We start from the raw sequence: 18,886 nt of genomic DNA on the forward strand, positions 1-18,886 counted from the left end.
TGTGAGTGAGATGCAGCTGCAGGCTGTATGCCAGCCCCTGCCTTAGAGCCGGGGGGCGGGGTGCTGAAAAGGGGTGACAGGATGCCTGGGGCAGTGTGGCAGGACACTAGCCTCTCCTGGGAGGAGGCTGCCAGAACAGCAGTGACAAAGAGCAAAGAGTCATTGATCTCGGGCCTGAGTGATACAGGACGTGACCCTTCCAAAGTCCAAGGTGCCACTAAGGGTCACACAGCTCAATTCAGAGGCACAGAAGGAAGCACGGAGCCCCTGCAGGAATCGTCACCTGGAGACGTCTGCAGCATCACCCTTTGCCACATCCATGTCTGCTGGTGTCCGTACAGCCCCTCTCACTAGAGTGATGGCTGGGCTGCGGGTGTTGAAGGACCAAGGATGTGGAAGAAGATGGGGCCCGTCCACGCCACCCTTCAGTTGAGCAACTGGATGGAAGAGGCATCTGCGAGAGACAAGATGGCGACCCTCGGCCTTCACAGTAGAGAACGCGGATTAACCGTACATGGTTCTAATTCCAGATACTTTGGACAACCCTCTGCTGAAGTCAACTAAAAATGAAGGATAAAAAAGAATATCCAAATCACTGCTGAGCTGATAAGAAAACAGGAGTCTGTACAGGCCAAACACAGAGTGGAGGTAGGGGTCCTGGGAGTAAATGAGGTTGAAGCTAGGTTCTCCTAGGAGGCGAACCCTGGTGACCTTGACCTTTGATATGACACTGTGTAGGAGGAGGCAGAAGGAAAGAGACAAAGCCTGTCCGTGTTGGGAATCCAATAGGAGACCCTTGCATAAAGCTAAGGAGGGCTATGATCAGTGTGGATGGGAATGAGAAGGATTACACAGAAGGGACAGGAAGGAATTTGCATTTTTCAATCCCAAGGAGAAAAATCATCTCTCCCGAACAGTCATAATCACAAGATGGTCTTCACATAGGTTTCAGGCCCAAATTCCACTTGTGTGATTTGAAAATCTATAAGAGAATTTAAGCGGTTTCAGGTTGACAGGACTCAGGTGCAGAGCAGAACAAACCCAAATCCTCTGTAGAGGAAAGTAACCTTAACCCAAGCTTCAAAAAATTTTCACAGATCAAGTTCCAAGGGATATGAGCCCAGTCAAAATTCACAAAATGTGCAAGGAAAAAGGACACCTGCAGAAACAATAAAGAGCATAATCAGATTTGCAATGATTCCAAGTATTGGAGGGATCACACCTAAACTATAAAATGAGTATGTTTACTATGTATAAAGATATAAACAAGAGGCCTGAAGATAAAAACAAGGAACAAGGAATTACTAAAAAGGAAGACAAAACATTTTGAAATTCTGACAAAGGAAGAAAGAATAAGAATATAATCATTTAAGTTACCCAATGGACTGGTTAAAATTAAGTTGAGACACAGGTGGAGCAAGAATCAGTAAAGTTTAAGACAGATTTGAAGAAATGATCTAGACTGCAGAATAGAGAGACAAAAAGATGGAAAACAGAAAAGGTAATTTAAGAGCTACAGAGGGCAATGAGGTCTGCCAGACAGAGATCTAATACGTGTCAAACTGGTTCTAGTAAGAGATACTGGAGAGAATGGTGAACAGGAAATATTCAGAAGAAAAATTTCCAAAATTTATGAAAAACATGAATCTTTAGATTCAGGAAGCCCAATGATCCTAAGTGGAATAAATAAAAATGCATCTACTCCTAGAGACAATCACCATGAAACTGCAGACTACCAAAGCCAAAGAGATGATCTTACGTGAAGCCAGACACAGAAAACATTGAACACCTAAAAAGGAACAACAACTGGATTGGTGCCAGACTTTGCAAGCACAACAGTGGAGGCCAGATAACAGGAAAATATTAACTTCAACGTGATGAGAGAACATAACCATCATTCTAGAGTTGTTTACCCAACAAAAATGTCTTTCAAGAACTGAGATAAAATTGAGATTTCAGATGCAGGAAAAAAAAGGAGTTTCCACTAACAAGCTCTCACCAAACTAAATTCTAAATGATATCCTTCAGATAAAGGGAAATTATCCCAGATGGGAGTTCTAAGAGGCAAGAAGAAATGGTGGGAAAAGATACTGTGCTTTACACTAATAATAACAGTAATAATAATGACCCATTTAGGGTGCAAAGAGATGGAAATAAAATGGTGGATAACAACAGCATGTACGTAATAAATTATTCTAAGGTCCTTGTGTTCGGTGGGAAGAAGAAAACTATTATTAATATTGAACTCTGGTAAGTATTCATGTTAAAATACTAGGGTAATCATTAAACTCAGAGGCACAGACATTATAAATTCAAATTAGAGGGAAAAATGTAATGAAGTGAAAAAGAAAAATCCAAAAGGAGGAAGAAAAAGAGAAAAAAGGAAGCAGAAAGAGTGGGACAAATATCAAGTATACTATAAAATGATTAAAAAAAAATTAAAGAGACTTCCCTGGTGGTCCAGTAGCTAAGACTCCACACTCCCAATGCAGGGGGCCCAGGTTCGATCCCTGGTCAGGGAACTAGATCCCACACGTTGCAACTAAAGATCCCACACGCGGCAACAAAGATCCCGCACGCGGCAACGAAGATCCCGCACGCGGCAACGAAGATCCCGCACGCGGCAACGAAGATCCCGCATGCCTCAACTAAGACCCGGTGCAGCCAAATAAATAAATAAATACTTTAAAAAAGAGTTCTTAAAAAATAAATTAATTAAAATATCTCAGTAATCATAATAAAGATATGGACTGTTCTCTCCAGTTTAAAAAAGTGATCATCAGACTTGCTTATTAAGAAAACAGGAAATGTTGTTTACCAGAACATTTCTGAAATGTAAGGACAGAGAACTAAAAAGTGAAAGGAGAAAAAACAAATCCCAGCTAAATACTAACAAAATAAATATGGTGTGCCTCTATTAATATCAGATAGATAGACTTTAAGGCAATAAGCACAACTAGAAATAAGAGAGGGTCACAGAATATTATAAGTTTCAATCCACCTGGAAGATTAAAGAACCCTAAACTTGTATGCACCTAACAACAGAGCATCAAAATATATAAAGCAAAAAGTAATGGACTATAAGGAGAAATTGACAACTCTTCTATCACACTCACATGTTTGACATATCTCACTTCATAAACGATATATCAGGCAATACGACAATTAGTATATATAAAACATCATCGAATGGCAGAGATCTAATGGACATACGTGAAATATTGCACCCAATAATGGGAGACTGAACACTCTTTTCAAGCACACAGAAAACAAATATTGACCATCTAGAAAGTTGCTTTTTTAGGTCAGAGTACGCTATTTTTCAGTGTTCCTAACAGAGGATTTGGAGCAACTATTTCAAAGTCAACTAGTTGTAAGGTGACCAGATACCATGCTGGTTACAAAATAACTTAATCTGTAAGCTATTGCCTTTACAACAGTGTGCCTGATATCATCAAAGAGAACAAGCTCTGTTTTCCTCGCTCATACTCAGCTCCCTGGACATCTCCCCCCAAGGCAAACAAGAAACAGTACAGAAGCTACAACCACCAAAGTGACCACTGAGAATCTAGAGAAAAGATCTATTTCATCCAGAATATCGGATGGATGGTGACTTGTTACTGTCTAGAATGTAAGTACAATGAGAGCAAGAATCTTTGTCTTGTTTACAGATACATCAATGTCTGGCACATCACAGCACTCAGTAAATATGCCTGAATGATGGGATGCACATGAACAGAAACGATACCCCTACTACTAGGTGTCCTCTTGCCTTTCCTTGGGGCACTGTAATAATTCTGAACACTTTGTGGTATATGTCCTATTTGGCAAGTGAGTAGCCTGATCATCCTGCGTTCAGGTTCAGACACGATTTTCAAAGAGAAAGCACAAGCATCTGTGTTCATCTCAACGTGCCAGGTTAACTCTGAGGCTGCTGGACGTAGAGGTTCCTTGACGGAAATATCTGGGCCTGCGGATGGGGGTAAGCTTTGCTGGAAAAAGCAGAAAGGGGGCTGGATAAGAGGAAAATGAACTCAGCTCTACTTCCCTAGTATTTCTTTTTCCAGGGAGGGGAATGAAATCACAGAGTAAACAAGTGACTCATGACAAACTGTGTCAGGAGCATTCAAAGAGAAAAGCAGAAGGTAGACAGGAATCCTTTGCATTGATCGATTGTTCTCTGTTATCCTTTCTGGCCTCAACTCCTTTGTCATGCTGCTCACTCCAGGTCCAATCTTCCAGCCCTGACTGATGGCACAGCTCCGTTCCAGCTGACTGTGTGTTTAGACAGCAGGGATCAATGCCAGGCAATGAGAGAAACAGTCCATTCATAAGGGGAAGAGCTGAGTGTGAACACAGATGAGGGGGTGGAGGGGACACTGGGGAGTCAGGCTGGGGTTTGGGTCACTGGCCGGAGTCAAAGTCGGTAAAGAGGCAGGAATATGCAGTTATCAGGGCCAGAGTCTAGGCAAGCACTTGGGAAGGTCAACAGGTCTATGTGGAGTCAGCTCAAGGTCTCCCTCTGCAGCATTGCTCCGGGTTCCGGCCTTCTAAAACTTACAAAGTCTTGGTCCAAACAGGAGATCCTTGTTCCCCAAACGCCAGTTGTCCTTCCTATACAGAGCGCCCTTGGTTGCCACGTCAAGCGGAAGCATGACCTTGTGCACGAGGTTGAAGATTCAGTGAACAGCACCAAGCTCCTGGAGCTGCCCCTTTTCTAGATTCTTCTCTGACACAGGCCAAAGGGTTGGGTTTTTGACTAGGGTTCTGTTTGTTCAAGAGCTCACCTTCTTATTTCAATCGGCGTCGTGGTGGTGGTCTGCGTGACCAGGTTGCCCGAGTTGAGCAGACGTGTCGTACAAAGCAGAACATGTCAGTGACCCCTGGTCAGGGAACCACGTGAGCTGCCCAGAGGACAAGAGCAGGCCAGTAGAGCTTTCACACCACCTAAGCAGACAGGAGGCCAGACTCTGTCCCCAGGACAGAGGGAAGGTTGAAGGTGGCCCAAGGATCACACCAGCTTGGGCAGGCAGCAGAGCACACTTCCTCACAGGGACTGTCAACACCTTGGCACGGAGAACGGATTTTTAGTTGAGTTCAGGGTTCTTACGTTCAAGAATATCCTGGTTCAACTAACTGCTGTACATTAGCAGTTTTCAAAGAGTGGACCAGTGACCCCTGGGGTGCTCATGACCTTTTCAGAAGAGCCAAACTATTTTATAATAATACATAGACATTATTTGTCTTTTTCAATCTCATTTTCTCAAGAGTGTACAGTGGAGTCTTTCAGAGGATGTTAACAGGTGACACCTCCCTTCTGGTGACAATAAAAAGATTTGCAAAAATTCAAACAATGCCACCGTTCTCGCTAAATTATACTGTTTGAGGAAACACAGTATTTTTATGTTAGAATGCAATGCACTTTTCACTATTTATTTTTTAACATCTTTATTGGAGTATAATTGCTTTACAATGGTGTGTTAGTATCTGCTGTATAACAAAGTGAATCCGCTATACATATACATACATCCCCATATCTCCTCCCTCTTGCGTCTCCCTCCCACCCTCCCTACCCACCCCTCTAGGTGGACACAAAGCACCGAGCTGATCTCCTTGTGCTATGCGGCTGCTTCCCACCAGCTATCTATTTTACATCTGGTAGTGTATATATGTCCATGCCACTCTCTCACTTCATCCCAGCTTACCCTTCCCCCTCCCTGTGTCCTCAAGTCCATTCTCTACATCTGCATCTTTACTCATGTCCTGTCCCTAGGTTCTTCAGAACCTTTTTTTTTTTTTTAGATTCCATATATATGCGTTAGCATACGGTATTTGTTTTTCTCTTTCTGACTGACTTCATTCTGTATGACAGTCTCTAGGTCCATCCACCTCACTACAAATAACTCAATTTCACTTCTTTTTATGGCTGAGTAATCTTCCATTGTATATATGTGCCACATCTTCTTTATCCATTCATCTGTCGACGGACACTTGGGTTGCTTCCATGTCCTGGCTATTGTAAACAGAGCTGCAATGAACACTGTGGTACATGACTCTTTTTGAATTATGGTTTTCTCAGGTTCACTATTTTTTAATGAATTAAAAATTATTTTAAATGTTTCTCAGTTTTAATTTCCAAGATGGTAAATATCCACGGATACAAGCCACATAAACAAAAACTGGGGGACGCTCAACAGTTTTCAAGAGTGTAAAGGGGTCCCAAGATCAATAACTTTGAGAACTTCTGCTCTTTACCTTCACTGTAAATCCCGTTTACAAGCCGTGACAGTTGCCTGAAACACTCAGCAGTCTCTTTACAGCAGAAAGCAGTGCTATGCTACGTTTTTCTGGTTATGTAGATGAATGAACAATATAAATGACTCGGCAACCATTTTTCAATGTCATCTTCCCTCTGCCTCAGAAATGGCTTGGCCTATGTTCTAAAGCTGGGCTCCCAGGGAATTATTTATTCCAGGGAGTTGCTAGCTGGTCATATGGGAAATTCATTCTCAACTCATCACCATCAGATGCTGTAGAGGTTTTATTTATATCTTCTTCAGAAGGAGAGAATCTTATTATATCACAATATTTTGGAAAATATCAAGGAAGTTTATGAGCAATTCAGATATACTCCTAATGTTTTATCTCGATGGACCACTGACTCTAGGATTTAAGGTAACTTGATAATTACTAAACAATAACCACAAAATGTGGAGCTGACATTCAGATAAGACCTCGTTCCTCTTTTCATATTTTATTCGCCCAATAACTACCCACAAGGGACTTCCCTCGTGGCACAGTGGTTAAGAATCCGCCTGTCAATGCCGGGGACATGGGTTCGATCCCTGGTCCAGGAAGATCCCACATGCCACAGAGTAACGAAACCCGCGAGCCACAACTACCGAGCCCGCGTGCCACAGCTACTGAAGCCCACACGCCTAGAACCCATGCTCCGCAACAAGAGAAGCCACTGCAACGAGAAGCCCGCGCACCGCAACAAAGAGTAGCCCCCGCTCGCCAAAACTAGAGAAAGTCCGTGCGCAGCAACGAAGACCCAACGCAGCCAAAAATAAATAAATAAATAAAATTAATTAATTTAAAAAAACTACCCACAAATCAACAAGCCAGAAAAGATAAAAGGAATCCCACATGTGCTCTGAATTATTTATAACTTCCAAAGAAATATGATGCTAAATCATAATAATGTAAGTCAACCAAATTCCCAACTAAGCACCTAGCTTCTGATATTTCAAGTGCAACACGCATCCCATCTTGACAACACCTCAGCAAAGCATGTTCACAAGACCAGTCTTAATGCAGCAGAAATGTTGTCATTCATTCATTTCTTGCAATTCCTCAGTGCTGGGCTGTGTTCAGCTCAGGTTAGGGAGTGTGACAAATGAAGATGTGCTTTAGGGCCAAAGTGTGCCTTCAGGGAGGGTAGAGTCTACGAGAGAGAGCTGTACAGCAATGATCACATTACAAAGCGGAGTCTAGGGAGTTCTGTATGAATTAGATACTTAGTAGGAGCTGTAAGAGCGCCCAGATGGAAGAGACTCACATAAGGATGGGCAAAATGGCAAAGATATAAAATAGGTGCACCAAAAGCGTTTCTTCACTGTTGGATGAAAATGGTCCAGCTGTATTTAAATATGCAACACCCTAGCGTCCATAATTTCCCATTCCTGCATTTAGACTTGCAGGAGGAAAGACAGAAGAGCTATTTAAAGTCCTTCACATGCCATTGATTTTTGTTTGTTTTAATTTACTTAATTTATTTAGTTTTGGCTGCGTTGGGTCTTCGCTGCTGCTGGTTGCGGGCTTTCTCCAGTTGCGGCGAGCAGGCGCTACTCCCATCCCAAGGCTGGGCTCTCTCCCTTGTGACCCAACAACACCGTTTCACTAACAGCTCGACAAGCAGCTGTGACTAATGCCGCTAAAAGGCGGTGTAAGGAGACAGTCACACAGGTCTCAGACAGCTACCTCTCCTCGGGTCGTGAGGGCACAAAACGGGATCTGTACGTGGTGACCCCTGTAAAGGAAGGCTCTCATTAAGGGTAAGCAGAGCGCCGTCTACATCCTTCCCCACAGACCTTCAGCCAAACTGGCGATGCGTAGAAACCAGACCCTACACACAGTTCAGGCGTGATGAACAGGAACAGTGACTGGGACTCGCTGAAAAAAGGATGCCTGTGGACAACGTAAAATCTCTGAGCCAAATCTGAAGCCCGCCTTCCTAGTCTCCCAAGGATTCAGGAAGGTCACGATAAGGAAGCACTGGGATGGGGAGTGTTGGGCCACGGGCTGCGGCATCCCCGGGCCCCCTCCACCACCATGCGTTCTACATGGACCCCCGTCTGGCCGTGGCACCAGCCCTGGCACGGCACTCGCTTTCCAGTTGGCCTCCCAGCTTCCCAGCTGCAGTTAATGCCACTCCTTGATTTTTAAATAAAATTTAACTTGAGGCGCTGCAAGTCCTCAACTTTGCTTTTCACACAAAAGCCAACGTTAAAAGCGGCCCCACGACCATCAGTAAAACTGGCCGTTTCTGATTTAGAGGCAAAAATCACTCCGTAAACATTTGCTTTGGCAAAAATGCCAGAGCAAACAACATGCATCTCTCCTGCGACGATTGAACTCAGCGCGTGAAAGCCGGAGCCCCGTCTCACGGCTTGTCTGGGGAGCGGGTCTCGGGTGACACAACCGCTGTGTGTTTGCGCGCTAAGCGTCCACGTAGCCGCAGATCCGACGCCGGCCTTCTGGGGTTGGCAGGCGTTCTGCTTCCAGTATTTTCCTTTCACCCTCTGATGGGCTGTGGGAAAGCCATGATTGTAAGTCTTCTTATTAGGGCTTCTTTATCTACATTCTGTTTTCAGGAATCCCTCGTCAAGCTTAATTTTGAGAAAATGTGTTTTCTGACGGCAATCATTTGAGGTACTGCATATTACACATGTATGTACACACACGTCTATTTTAACACATGTACAGTTCAGTACAGAATCCCTAACACACAGAGCGTGACAATTACTGTTGACGTCTTCCCAGTCTGCTGGGGTCGGGTTGTCACGAGTAATGCAGGGAGGCAATCTGTTTACACTCCTCCTCCTTTTTTTTTTTTTAAACATCTTTATTGGAGTATAATTGCTTTACAATGGTGTGTTAGTTTCTGTTTTATAACAAAATGAATCAGTTATACATATACATATGTTCCCATATCTCCTCCCTCTTGCATCTCCCTCCCTCCCACCCTCCCTATCCCACCCCTCTAGGTGGTCACAAAGCACCGAGCTGATCTCCCTGTGCTATGCGGCTGCTTCCCACTAGCTACCTATTTTACATTTGGTGGTGTATATATGTCCATGCCACTCCCAGCTTACCCTTCCCGCTCCCCGTATCCTCAAGTCCATTCTCTATGTCTGCGTCTTTATTCCTAACCTGTACCTAGGTTCATAAGAACCTTTTTTTTTTAGATTCCATATATATGTGTTAGCGTACGGTATTTGTTTTTCTCTTTCTGACTTACTTCACTCTGTATGACAGACTCTAGGTCCATCCACCTCACTACAAATAACTCAATTCCGTTTCTTTTTATGGCTGAGCAATATTCCATTGTATATATGTACCACATCTTCTTTACCCATTCATCTGTCGATGGACACTTGGGTTGCTTCCATGTCCTGGCTGTTGTAAATAGCGCTGCAGTGAACACTGTGGTACATGACTCTTTTTGAATTACGGTTTGCTCAGGGTATATGCCCAGTAGTGGGATTGCTGGGTCACGTGGCAGTTCTATCTGTTGTCATGAGTAATGCAGGGAGGCAATCTGTTTACACTCCTCCTTCTTGATTAAACGGATCAAAGGTGAGTTCAGGAAACAGGCCCCCGGGTTTGAACTCTGTTGTGAAAATACCAAGCGCTTGCCAAGAGCTGCAGAAAGAAGACAACGCAGTTTGCAAGCGTGAGGGAGAAGCTGTTACAGCCAGGAAGGCCTGATTCAAAGCCTGCCCATGAGGCCCTCATATATGTGGCCAAACCTCATGAGTCTCGGGTCCACAGCTCCAGCCCAGGTCTCTCTTCTGAGTTCCAGGCTCCTGTGTCCACCTGCCCCCTTCCCTGGCTGCCTGGATGTGCAGAGTTCTCGAGGGTCGCAGACCCAAACAGGAACTCATGACCTACCCTGCCCCATTTTTCTTATTCCAGGAAAGGACACCTCCATTCTCCCCCGCGGTCACTCCCCACATCCCACCATCACCTGTCAGTTCTAGCTTTAAAGTCTTCCTTCAATCCGTCCCCACTTTCCATCTGCAGTGTCACGATCTCGCCCGAGCCACCGGACTGAGCGACAGCAAACAACCTCCCCATGGCCTCCCCGATTCTCTTGCCTGTGCCTTCATGGCATCCCTCAAAGGCAGCCACGGTAATATTTAAAAAATGCCCATCAGATCAGGTCACTCTCCAGCGCAGAGCCCTTCAGTATGATGCTCCTCATTAAAGGGCAGCAGGCTGACTGCAGGACCAGAGCAGGGAAAGGACAGGGTGGGCCTGGAACAGCTCATTGTGTCAGAAAGTAAGACGCACTCAAAGACTGATGGGGACACGTCCAAAACCAGCTCGAGAGGGCTCTCACTGACCAAATCAGGGGCAGTCTGAACATCCAAACTGTAATTTATTGAATAAAGCAGGAATCCACGAAATCTTACTGATACAAAGGAATGGACGAACGAACAAATGAACAAATGAACGAATAAGGGAGAAGGAGAGCTCCTCCTCCAAGTAGATTGCCCACTGCTACATGTAGAAGGGATGAAGGAATGTGAAACTCACAACCTGGCAACCGCCCTAGTAATGACTGTGTCAAGCAAGAAGCATCAATGGATACTAAACACTTCATAAGAAACAGTATGTTTAGCTAGCCTCAAAATATCTTTTAATACTTATTAGTTAAAAGGATGAAAGAGTTCCGTGGAGAAACCTGGCAACACAGCCTTCATTGAGCGATCAAAGTTAATGTCACTAGTAATGGGGCTGATGGATGGCCTGGCCTTTTGCTGTGTTGTATCACTCTGTGTTTTCCTGCCAAAAACACATCATCTGAATCAGACCATTAGGACACATCTGCCAAACCCAAATGGAGGGTCATTCTAGAAAGTAAACGAGCTGTCATCTTCCAAAACGTCTAGGCCATAGAAAACAAGTGAAGACTTAGGAACTGTCCCAGATGGAAGAGACAAGTACATGCAGGATGGGACCCTGGATTGGAGTCTAGACCATCAGGGACATGAGTGGGAGAGTCTGCAAAATTTCAGCGGGGGTCTGAGGCTCTGAGGGCACTACTGTATCAATGTTAACTGCCTTATTTGGATGACTGTACAATGGACACAGAGGAATGTGTCCTTCGGCACCATATCAGCAACTCACCTCCAAATGCTTTAGTAAAAAATAGTCCTATGTACGTAGAGAGCACAGTAAGGCAGGTGTGATAAAACACTGGCAGGAATTCTTAGCGCAGGCTCTGAGAAAGCTAGCTGGACAGTGTTTGCAACTTTTCTCTACGTTTGAAATTACTCAGAATAAAAAGTTCAAACACACAAACTTTCATGACTTCCCCATTAAACTCACGACAGAATGGTGAAGAAGCACCCTCAGGCCGTTGGTAATCTGGTCCCTGCGTAACTCTAACCGCCCCATAAATCACATTTCGGTCTCCCCCCACCCCAGGCCTCTATATATGTTGTTCTTTCTGCTTGGAAACGCCCCCTCTCTGCGTCACTGCTCCATTCAGGTCTCGGTTTAAACGTCACTTCCTCAGAAAGGCCATTCCCTGTCCTTAGACTGGATCAAGTTCTCCATCACTATGCGATACCCTACATTGGTTTTAGGGATTGTCCGTTTAATGCCCGCCCCCCACTCCCCACCAGTCAATAAGCTCTGGGTTCTACTGGTTTCCCTCCCCTTCCTTGCCCAGGGTCCATGCACAGTGTCTGGAGAAAAGGAGCCACTCAACAACAGATGAGTGGATTTTTGTTATTTGACTCCTATACCATGTTTTCTTGAGACCTCGATCTTGCCAGCCTTACTTCGTTCCACCAAACAAGTTACGGCCCAGGGAAACCAGCCCACAGAGCTGAAGAGGTTCTTTATATCCAAATAAACAGGACTGAGTGAGTACAGGGACATGTAGAACGATGACCCCTAATGACTTCAAACAACCGACGTCAGTAATTAGGACTCTTTTCATAGTACAGAGAAGGTGACTTAAAAAAAACTTAAGGACTAATTAATTTCACGTAATAGTCACCCTGGGACCTACTGTGAGAGCTGCCGTTAATGATGTATTTTCCTGTAATTAATTTTGATGTGCATCCTCGGGGCTCCCGTCACCTTCTCTGGAATTACTCCTTGATCCCTGAGCCTAACACTTCCAGCCCGTCTACATCCATCAGGCCAGCCTTCCCTGTAAACAAAGGGGAAACAGAGAACTAGAAACAGCTACCCATGCAGCAGAACTTTAGTGTGACAATGCTTTCTTTGCTCGGAGAGGAAACTAGGTAATTAATACAGGCCAGAGCATATTTCGGAAATCGTGGGCTTTCTCTGCATTTTTCAAAAGTCTAAAGGGGAGGACACAAGGGAGAAAGACAGTGTTCAATAAACGGAAGGGCAAGAGATCCAAGTTCAAGACTCATGACTGCCACCACTTTGGTAGCCTGGAAAATCACGTTCTTTCTCCAGATCTCATTTTCTCTAGGTCATGGTTTTTAAACGTGGACCGCACCCTGAGCCCTGGAAGACAGAGGCCGAGGCCGGTGACCTGTGGCTTTTATGGTGAGAAGTACTGCCAGTTGCAGCAAAAGCTCTGACAGGCAGCAAACAAGCCCCATCCCCCTGTCCCCATGCCTTAATCCCCCTACTCTTGCCTACAATGCAAACATGGGTTAACACCGGGCAAATCATGACGTCTTTAAAAACTACATTGTTTCCTCTTCTTGAGTACCAACTTTTTCCTGGAGATTCCTAAAGAAAAGAACCAACTTTCCAACCCACCTGGAACAGGTAATGGCCAAATACACAATATTAGGGCAACATGCTGGTTCTCCAATGCAGGGAGGGGGACAGCTTGAATTCTCCAGAAAAGATGTAATAGAGAGAACAAGATACTCACACGCAAGTGGTTGTTTCAGGGGGACCAAGGAGAGCCGACCTGCAGGGTGAAGGCTGGAACAGACACCTGTGCTCAGGAACACACACAGGTGTGTGGTAGCACATACTCCTACGTGGCCCCTGTCCGCAGTTTACCAAGTCACTGCGGTGGACGGCTTGGGCCTGTCTCACCTTGATAGGCGTGGACCCAGGAAGCCCAGCGGCCACATCAGAGGGCAGCCGTCTCATGAGTGACAGTCTACACGGCTGCCCCTCCCACTAGCCCGTTCCTTGAGAACAGAGGCTGAGTTTCTCATGTCTATGTCCTGGCCACTTGGTCTACAGCACGGCTTAGCAAATGACTCCAATGAATGAAAACTCAGGGGCACCCCAGGAAATGACAATATCTTACGCTTGTTCTTGGATGTCCTGCTCTTTCTACCCCATGCCGTCCTAATTCCAGCAACAAGGCACCCCAGCACCTGCCAGCACCTGCCCTGCCTATTTACCCAGGTGTCTTCTTACTCCCAGCTCTGAAGTTTTTAAATGACTCATAACTAAACCACAAAGATCAGGGTGCAGTAGTCCAGCTGCCATGTAGTATGGACCCGCCTCCCTCGGAGGCTTCCTTTTGATTCAAATTAATTACGATTCTGACACCCCTTCCCGAGGAACATCCACAGGTTCTTTCTATGTTGCTTCTGATTTCGTGGTAGTTAAGCAGACACAATACGCTGAGTTGCATCAGAGCGTGCTAAACGGGCTTAATTCTGCAGAGCATTATTATTTCCGTTTTTTTCTTTGAAAACGTTAGATTTTTAAAAAATCAGTTTCAGATAGTCTTAAAGGGAAAGAAAGGGGAAAATGTTTTCTTTCCTTCTTTTCATCACCCCAAGTCTTCAGGAATTTAGTTTCATTAAGGTCTAAATGGAATGTATTTAAATGCTCATCAAAGGAGGCCCCTTCCAGCAGCAGGTGAAAGGTTGCCCTGTGATTGGATCTGCACAGCTGACCAGGGCTCGTGGGAAAGGCAGGCAGAGCACACAGCATTGGGAGCTTTTGCTCAGCAAGTAGGCAACGGCTTAATGCATCAGTTATCATCACTTGAGCAAATTAACTACGTGTTTAATTCAGGAGAAGAAAGATGAGTAATTAGCAAGCAAAAAACAAACTGTGTGTCACTTAAATCCTAACTTATAGCCTTGCCTGATTTTTATTGGGTATTTACAAATCAGAAGGAGAATTACCTGAAATCTACTGCCTGTCGTAGAGAAAAGATTCCTAAGAACCCAGACAGACCTGGATCCATTTTTCTTTGTTTTGGGATGTATTTCTCTCCATATGTCAGTTTCAGGAAAGCTCCTTAATTTTACTTGATTAAGGAGGGATCTTAGCTCTAATCCATCTAATCAAAATATATTGTAAATCATAATAATAATAACTAATAATCATAATAATAACTAATAATCATAATAACTAAAACATGCTTGGAGAGAGAAGGGTGATTTCGAGCAGGGGTTTTCAGAGGCGCCCTTTAGGAAGGGAGAGGCCTGGACCTCTGCCTTTCCTCACCTTCCCTATTCAAGCTGAGCTATTCTGAGACCTTCCATAAGAGACATGATACTTTTTCTGCAAGAGTTTTGGGGAAAATCGGCTTCGAGCCACTGATTCACCAGATGTGAAGGAACACAGAGGCGGGGAACGGCCTGGTTGGCTCACTGGTGTATTGCCAGCAGCCTGCCTAGCCTCTAGGCGCACACCAGGGGTGTGACTACTTGTGAATGAAGAAATGCATGGGTGGAAGGATGGATGGAGGGAGGCAGGGAGGCAAAAATGAGATCTACAAGTGGGCAGAGAGCTCCCACTGTGATTAAGCTCTGAAACATTCTCTCACATCTGGATTACAGGCTAAATGCACGATGACTCAACAAAGGAGTTTAAAAAAAAAAAACCTGTAAGAGCGAAAACAAAGCAACTCCGAACGCTAGTGGTTTAATGGAGATGCAAGCCTTCGCTGACGGGATCCAAGAATGAGATTCCGCACATAAGTTGTGACATCTGTCAGTCACTGCTCTCCCCCTGAATCCGATGCGGTCCCAGCTTCTTCTACATTCTGGGCCTTGGGGAGACAGCCTAAACAATTTGGGAGACTTCTGTCTACAAATCATGCAGGCCAAACAATGACTTACTTACTAAAATCCTCAAACATTTCAACAGGGAGCACACACTGAAGTTTCAGGAGATGATTTCAAGGAAAATACAAGTACATGACCCCGTGGGTAGTACATGTAAGGATTAACTGCTACTTTGCTACGTGAATTCCCGCCCCCAGGATAGAAACAGGAACATAGTCTGCAACAGTGCCGGCAAGAGAAATACAACACGAGCCACCTACGTAATTTAAAACGTCTAGTGGCCACGTTAAAAAAGTAAAACGAATACGACAAAGTAGTAAATACAACAAAAACGAAGCAGACTCACAGACATAGAGAACAAACGAGTGGTTACCTGTGAGAAGAGGGAAGCGGGGAGAGGCAATACATGGGGAGGGGAGGAAGAGGTGCAAACTATTAGGTATAAAACAAGTGACAAGGATATACTGTACACGGGGAATACAGCCAATATTTTATAATAACTATAAATGGAACATAACCTTTCAAAATTGTGAATCACTATATTATACACCTGTAACTTACGTAATATTGTACAACTGTACCTCAATTTAAAGAAAAGTAACACAAAATAAAGATGTAAAAAAAAAAAGGAAAAAAAAAGAAAAGTAAAGCGAGAGAGGTAATTTTGATAATATACCTTGTTTAACCCAATATACACAAAATATTATCATTACAACATGTAATCAATTTTAAAAAGTTATTCATAGGATAACGTATATTCTTTTTGTCCTATTAAACCTTTGACATCTAGGATGTATTTTACAGTCACAGCACATCTTAGTCTGGACTCACCACATTCTAGGGGCTCAACAGCCACACGTGGCTAACGGCCATGCACTGTCAGCACAGGTCCAGCAGGACAGAAGGATAAAAGGAGAAACAGTGGGCGTCAACCGAAGAAGCAGGTCTGCAGCGCACCCCTTTGTGGGGCTTCAGTCATTCTGGTCTATTCTTACTTCCTTGGGGTTCCTGCCATATGGTTTTGAGGAGACTTAACTCATAGTAATCCCTGACCCCTGACTGCCAGACTGAGCCCATGACCCTGGTTTTCCAATCATAATTCACACCACTGACATAGTCCAAGAGGAGGGCACATGACCAAGCCAGGCCAATCAGAATCTTCTCTGGGACCAGTATCCAGAAGCCAGGGAAAAGGGCTTGCTCTCTCCCCTGGTGCTGCTGGGGTGTGATCTGGGGGTTCTTCCCATCACAGGGAGAGCCTGTCTCAGGATGGGGTCATGAAAGCCAGCCCTGAGACCCTGGTTTGGGGTCTCTCTTTCATGGATTCTGCATCTACCCCACATCCTCTCAGTACTTGCTCTCATTTGCTTCTGCTAATTGGAGTTGTGTTTCAGCCACTCTCATGAGACAGGGTCATGCTTCAGGCCAAGCCACAACCCCGGCCCACTGCCATATTCTCCCGCCATGCATCTAGGGCTGTCTCAGAGACAGCGTCCCAGGCCACAGAGGGCCCACGGGCCAGACCTGAGAGGTGGACTTTCATCTTTTAAACCTCATCAGTGCTTTGGAGCTCTTGTTCCCTTCCTGGGTCACCACCTGGGTTTCGCCCTTACGCCTCCATCCGGGGCACAGGGGTGTGCTAGGCAGCTGAGCCGCCCTGCTTTGCTGCAGAAGCCTGTGCTCCCCTTCGTGCATCCCCATGAGTCTGTGTCTCACTTCCTGTCCCCTTTCGTGCATCCCGCCTCGAGAAGCAGAATGGTACCTTGAGTTTGCCTCTCCACGCCAGGATCTCACTGGCCTCCTCGTGAACTGTATGAAGCCTATTCTGAAGATGGGAATGAAGCCCAGCCTGGCCTTGACCCCACTGTAGGGAATGAATTACTGAGAGGATTCTAAGAAATGTAAATTTAAGTTGACCTACTATGTGAGTTTTAGTGTGATGAATTCTACTAGACTTCATGGCTAAGCTAAGGATTTATTAACTGTCCCTCCGCATTAGGTTTTATTTTTTCCCAAGAAAGTTTCAGAGAAAGCTGAGGGCCTTCCTTTCAGGCGCTGGGCCACTGGATTCCCACGACAACAACAGTCCACTCACTGCAGTTACCACCATAGTCTTAGGAAATCTGAACCAGCCCCATGAAGTCCACAGGCAGGTAGATGGGGTCTCTTCTCTCCACCCCGCATGGCAGAAGGTGTTTACAGATAGATGGTTAAAATCCATGGTTCCGATTATTCCTGTTCCTTGCAGGAAGTTCCACAAGCTAATGAATGCTTCAGTGTGCTTAATGTTTTAAGTGATATGCAAAAATCATGAGTGAAATTCATATCGAGCCATTAGTGCTTTTCTCTCCACTGAACTCCCCTGCCAGGAACCAGCACTAAGCAGGTCTGAGCCTTCTGGAGAAGCCACAAACGGTCGCTCTTTCTGTCTTGCACATCCTCCTCCTTCGGACGTGAAAGGTGGGGCAGACACAGGCCAGGAGCAGCCCTCCCATCTCCCCACTGCATCTGCAATTCGGGGGCTTGAATGTCCTCCTGCCTTGTCCCATCACAGGCTCCCTGCTTCCCTACATTAGCAAGAGGACAGGTTTGCGGGTCTGATGGGCTACGCTGTGCTGCTCTGAGATCTCTGAAGTTGCGAACATCTGTCCAGTTGGGTTCTGTTCTTACACTGGTGGGTAGGGACCATTGGGAAAAATTCTTTCCTCCAAATGGCAAGGGCATCCCTTCTTGGGGGGGAATCCCAAAACGCTTTCTTGCTGAGGAGCCCAAGGCAAGTTATCTACCCTGCCTGAACCTCTGTTTCTCATCTTCAAAGTGGGAGCACAGTCATATCTCCCTGGTTCAGCTGCCACAAGGACCACCCGAGGTAACGCAGGACCCCCTGAACTGCCTGCTCCACTGACCTGCGGGCAGCAGGTCATCACTTCTTTACCTTCACTGAATGTCATTTTTGAGGGTGTTCCCACCTCCTCCCACATAAATAAGAATACTCATTCAAAAACCTGGAGGACCCAGAAAAGTAGAGAAATAAAAATTTCAACTCTTCCACTGACTCACGACCCACGATAACCACTATTAACAATCTGTGTTTCCTTTCCTAAGTGTGGGTACATTTTATGGAGATCATGCTGTGGATATAACTTGGTAGAGTCCTTTTCTCACTTAACATGATATGCGTTTTCCCATCTTACTCTGTCATCGCAAGAAATAATCCTTGTAATAGCTGCATTTTAGTCCACCCGGTGTTTTCTCGGGGTTGACCGAACCACACCCAGCTTTCCAGACATCTCGGTTTCCAACTTCTTGCTAACACAACCGCACTGTGGTGGGCATGGCTTTTTCTTCAGTTGGGCTTATTCCCTTACGAGAGGTTCCGGAAGGGTTACGGGGCTCAAAGTGTGAGGACGGCAATGGCTCCTGACACCTCCTGCGGGTGGATTTCCTTGCATTCACCTCCACAAGCAACACCATGGAAGCCCTTTTCACATCCCTAGGGATCACCTTTGAGTACTTTTTTGATAACTTAATTGAGGAAAATGATCTTATCATTTTTATTTGCACTTCCTCGATTCTTAAGAGACTGTTTTCCCATTAACCATATGCCATTC

The 18,886-nt window shown here is 45.2% G+C and overlaps 1 protein-coding gene across 3 annotated transcripts in view; it reads right to left on the reverse strand.

Annotated features, from left to right (window-relative positions):
- The window catches only part of NPAS2 (neuronal PAS domain protein 2), a 182,003-nt gene that overhangs the window by 134,474 nt on the left and 28,643 nt on the right, over nucleotides 1–18,886 (reverse strand). The window contains exon 2 of one of the 3 annotated variants that reach the window (XM_033838603.2): nucleotides 284–560. The exons of the other annotated variants lie outside the window; for them this stretch is intronic. Coding sequence (XP_033694494.1) covers nucleotides 284–321 — 38 coding nt within the window. The 5' untranslated portion in view covers nucleotides 322–560. The remainder of the gene's footprint in view (nucleotides 1–283; nucleotides 561–18,886) is intronic. 3 annotated transcript variants of the gene reach the window in all.

Source organism: Tursiops truncatus, chromosome 14, assembly GCF_011762595.2.
Source record: "Tursiops truncatus isolate mTurTru1 chromosome 14, mTurTru1.mat.Y, whole genome shotgun sequence".
Lineage (NCBI taxonomy): Eukaryota > Metazoa > Chordata > Mammalia > Artiodactyla > Delphinidae > Tursiops > Tursiops truncatus.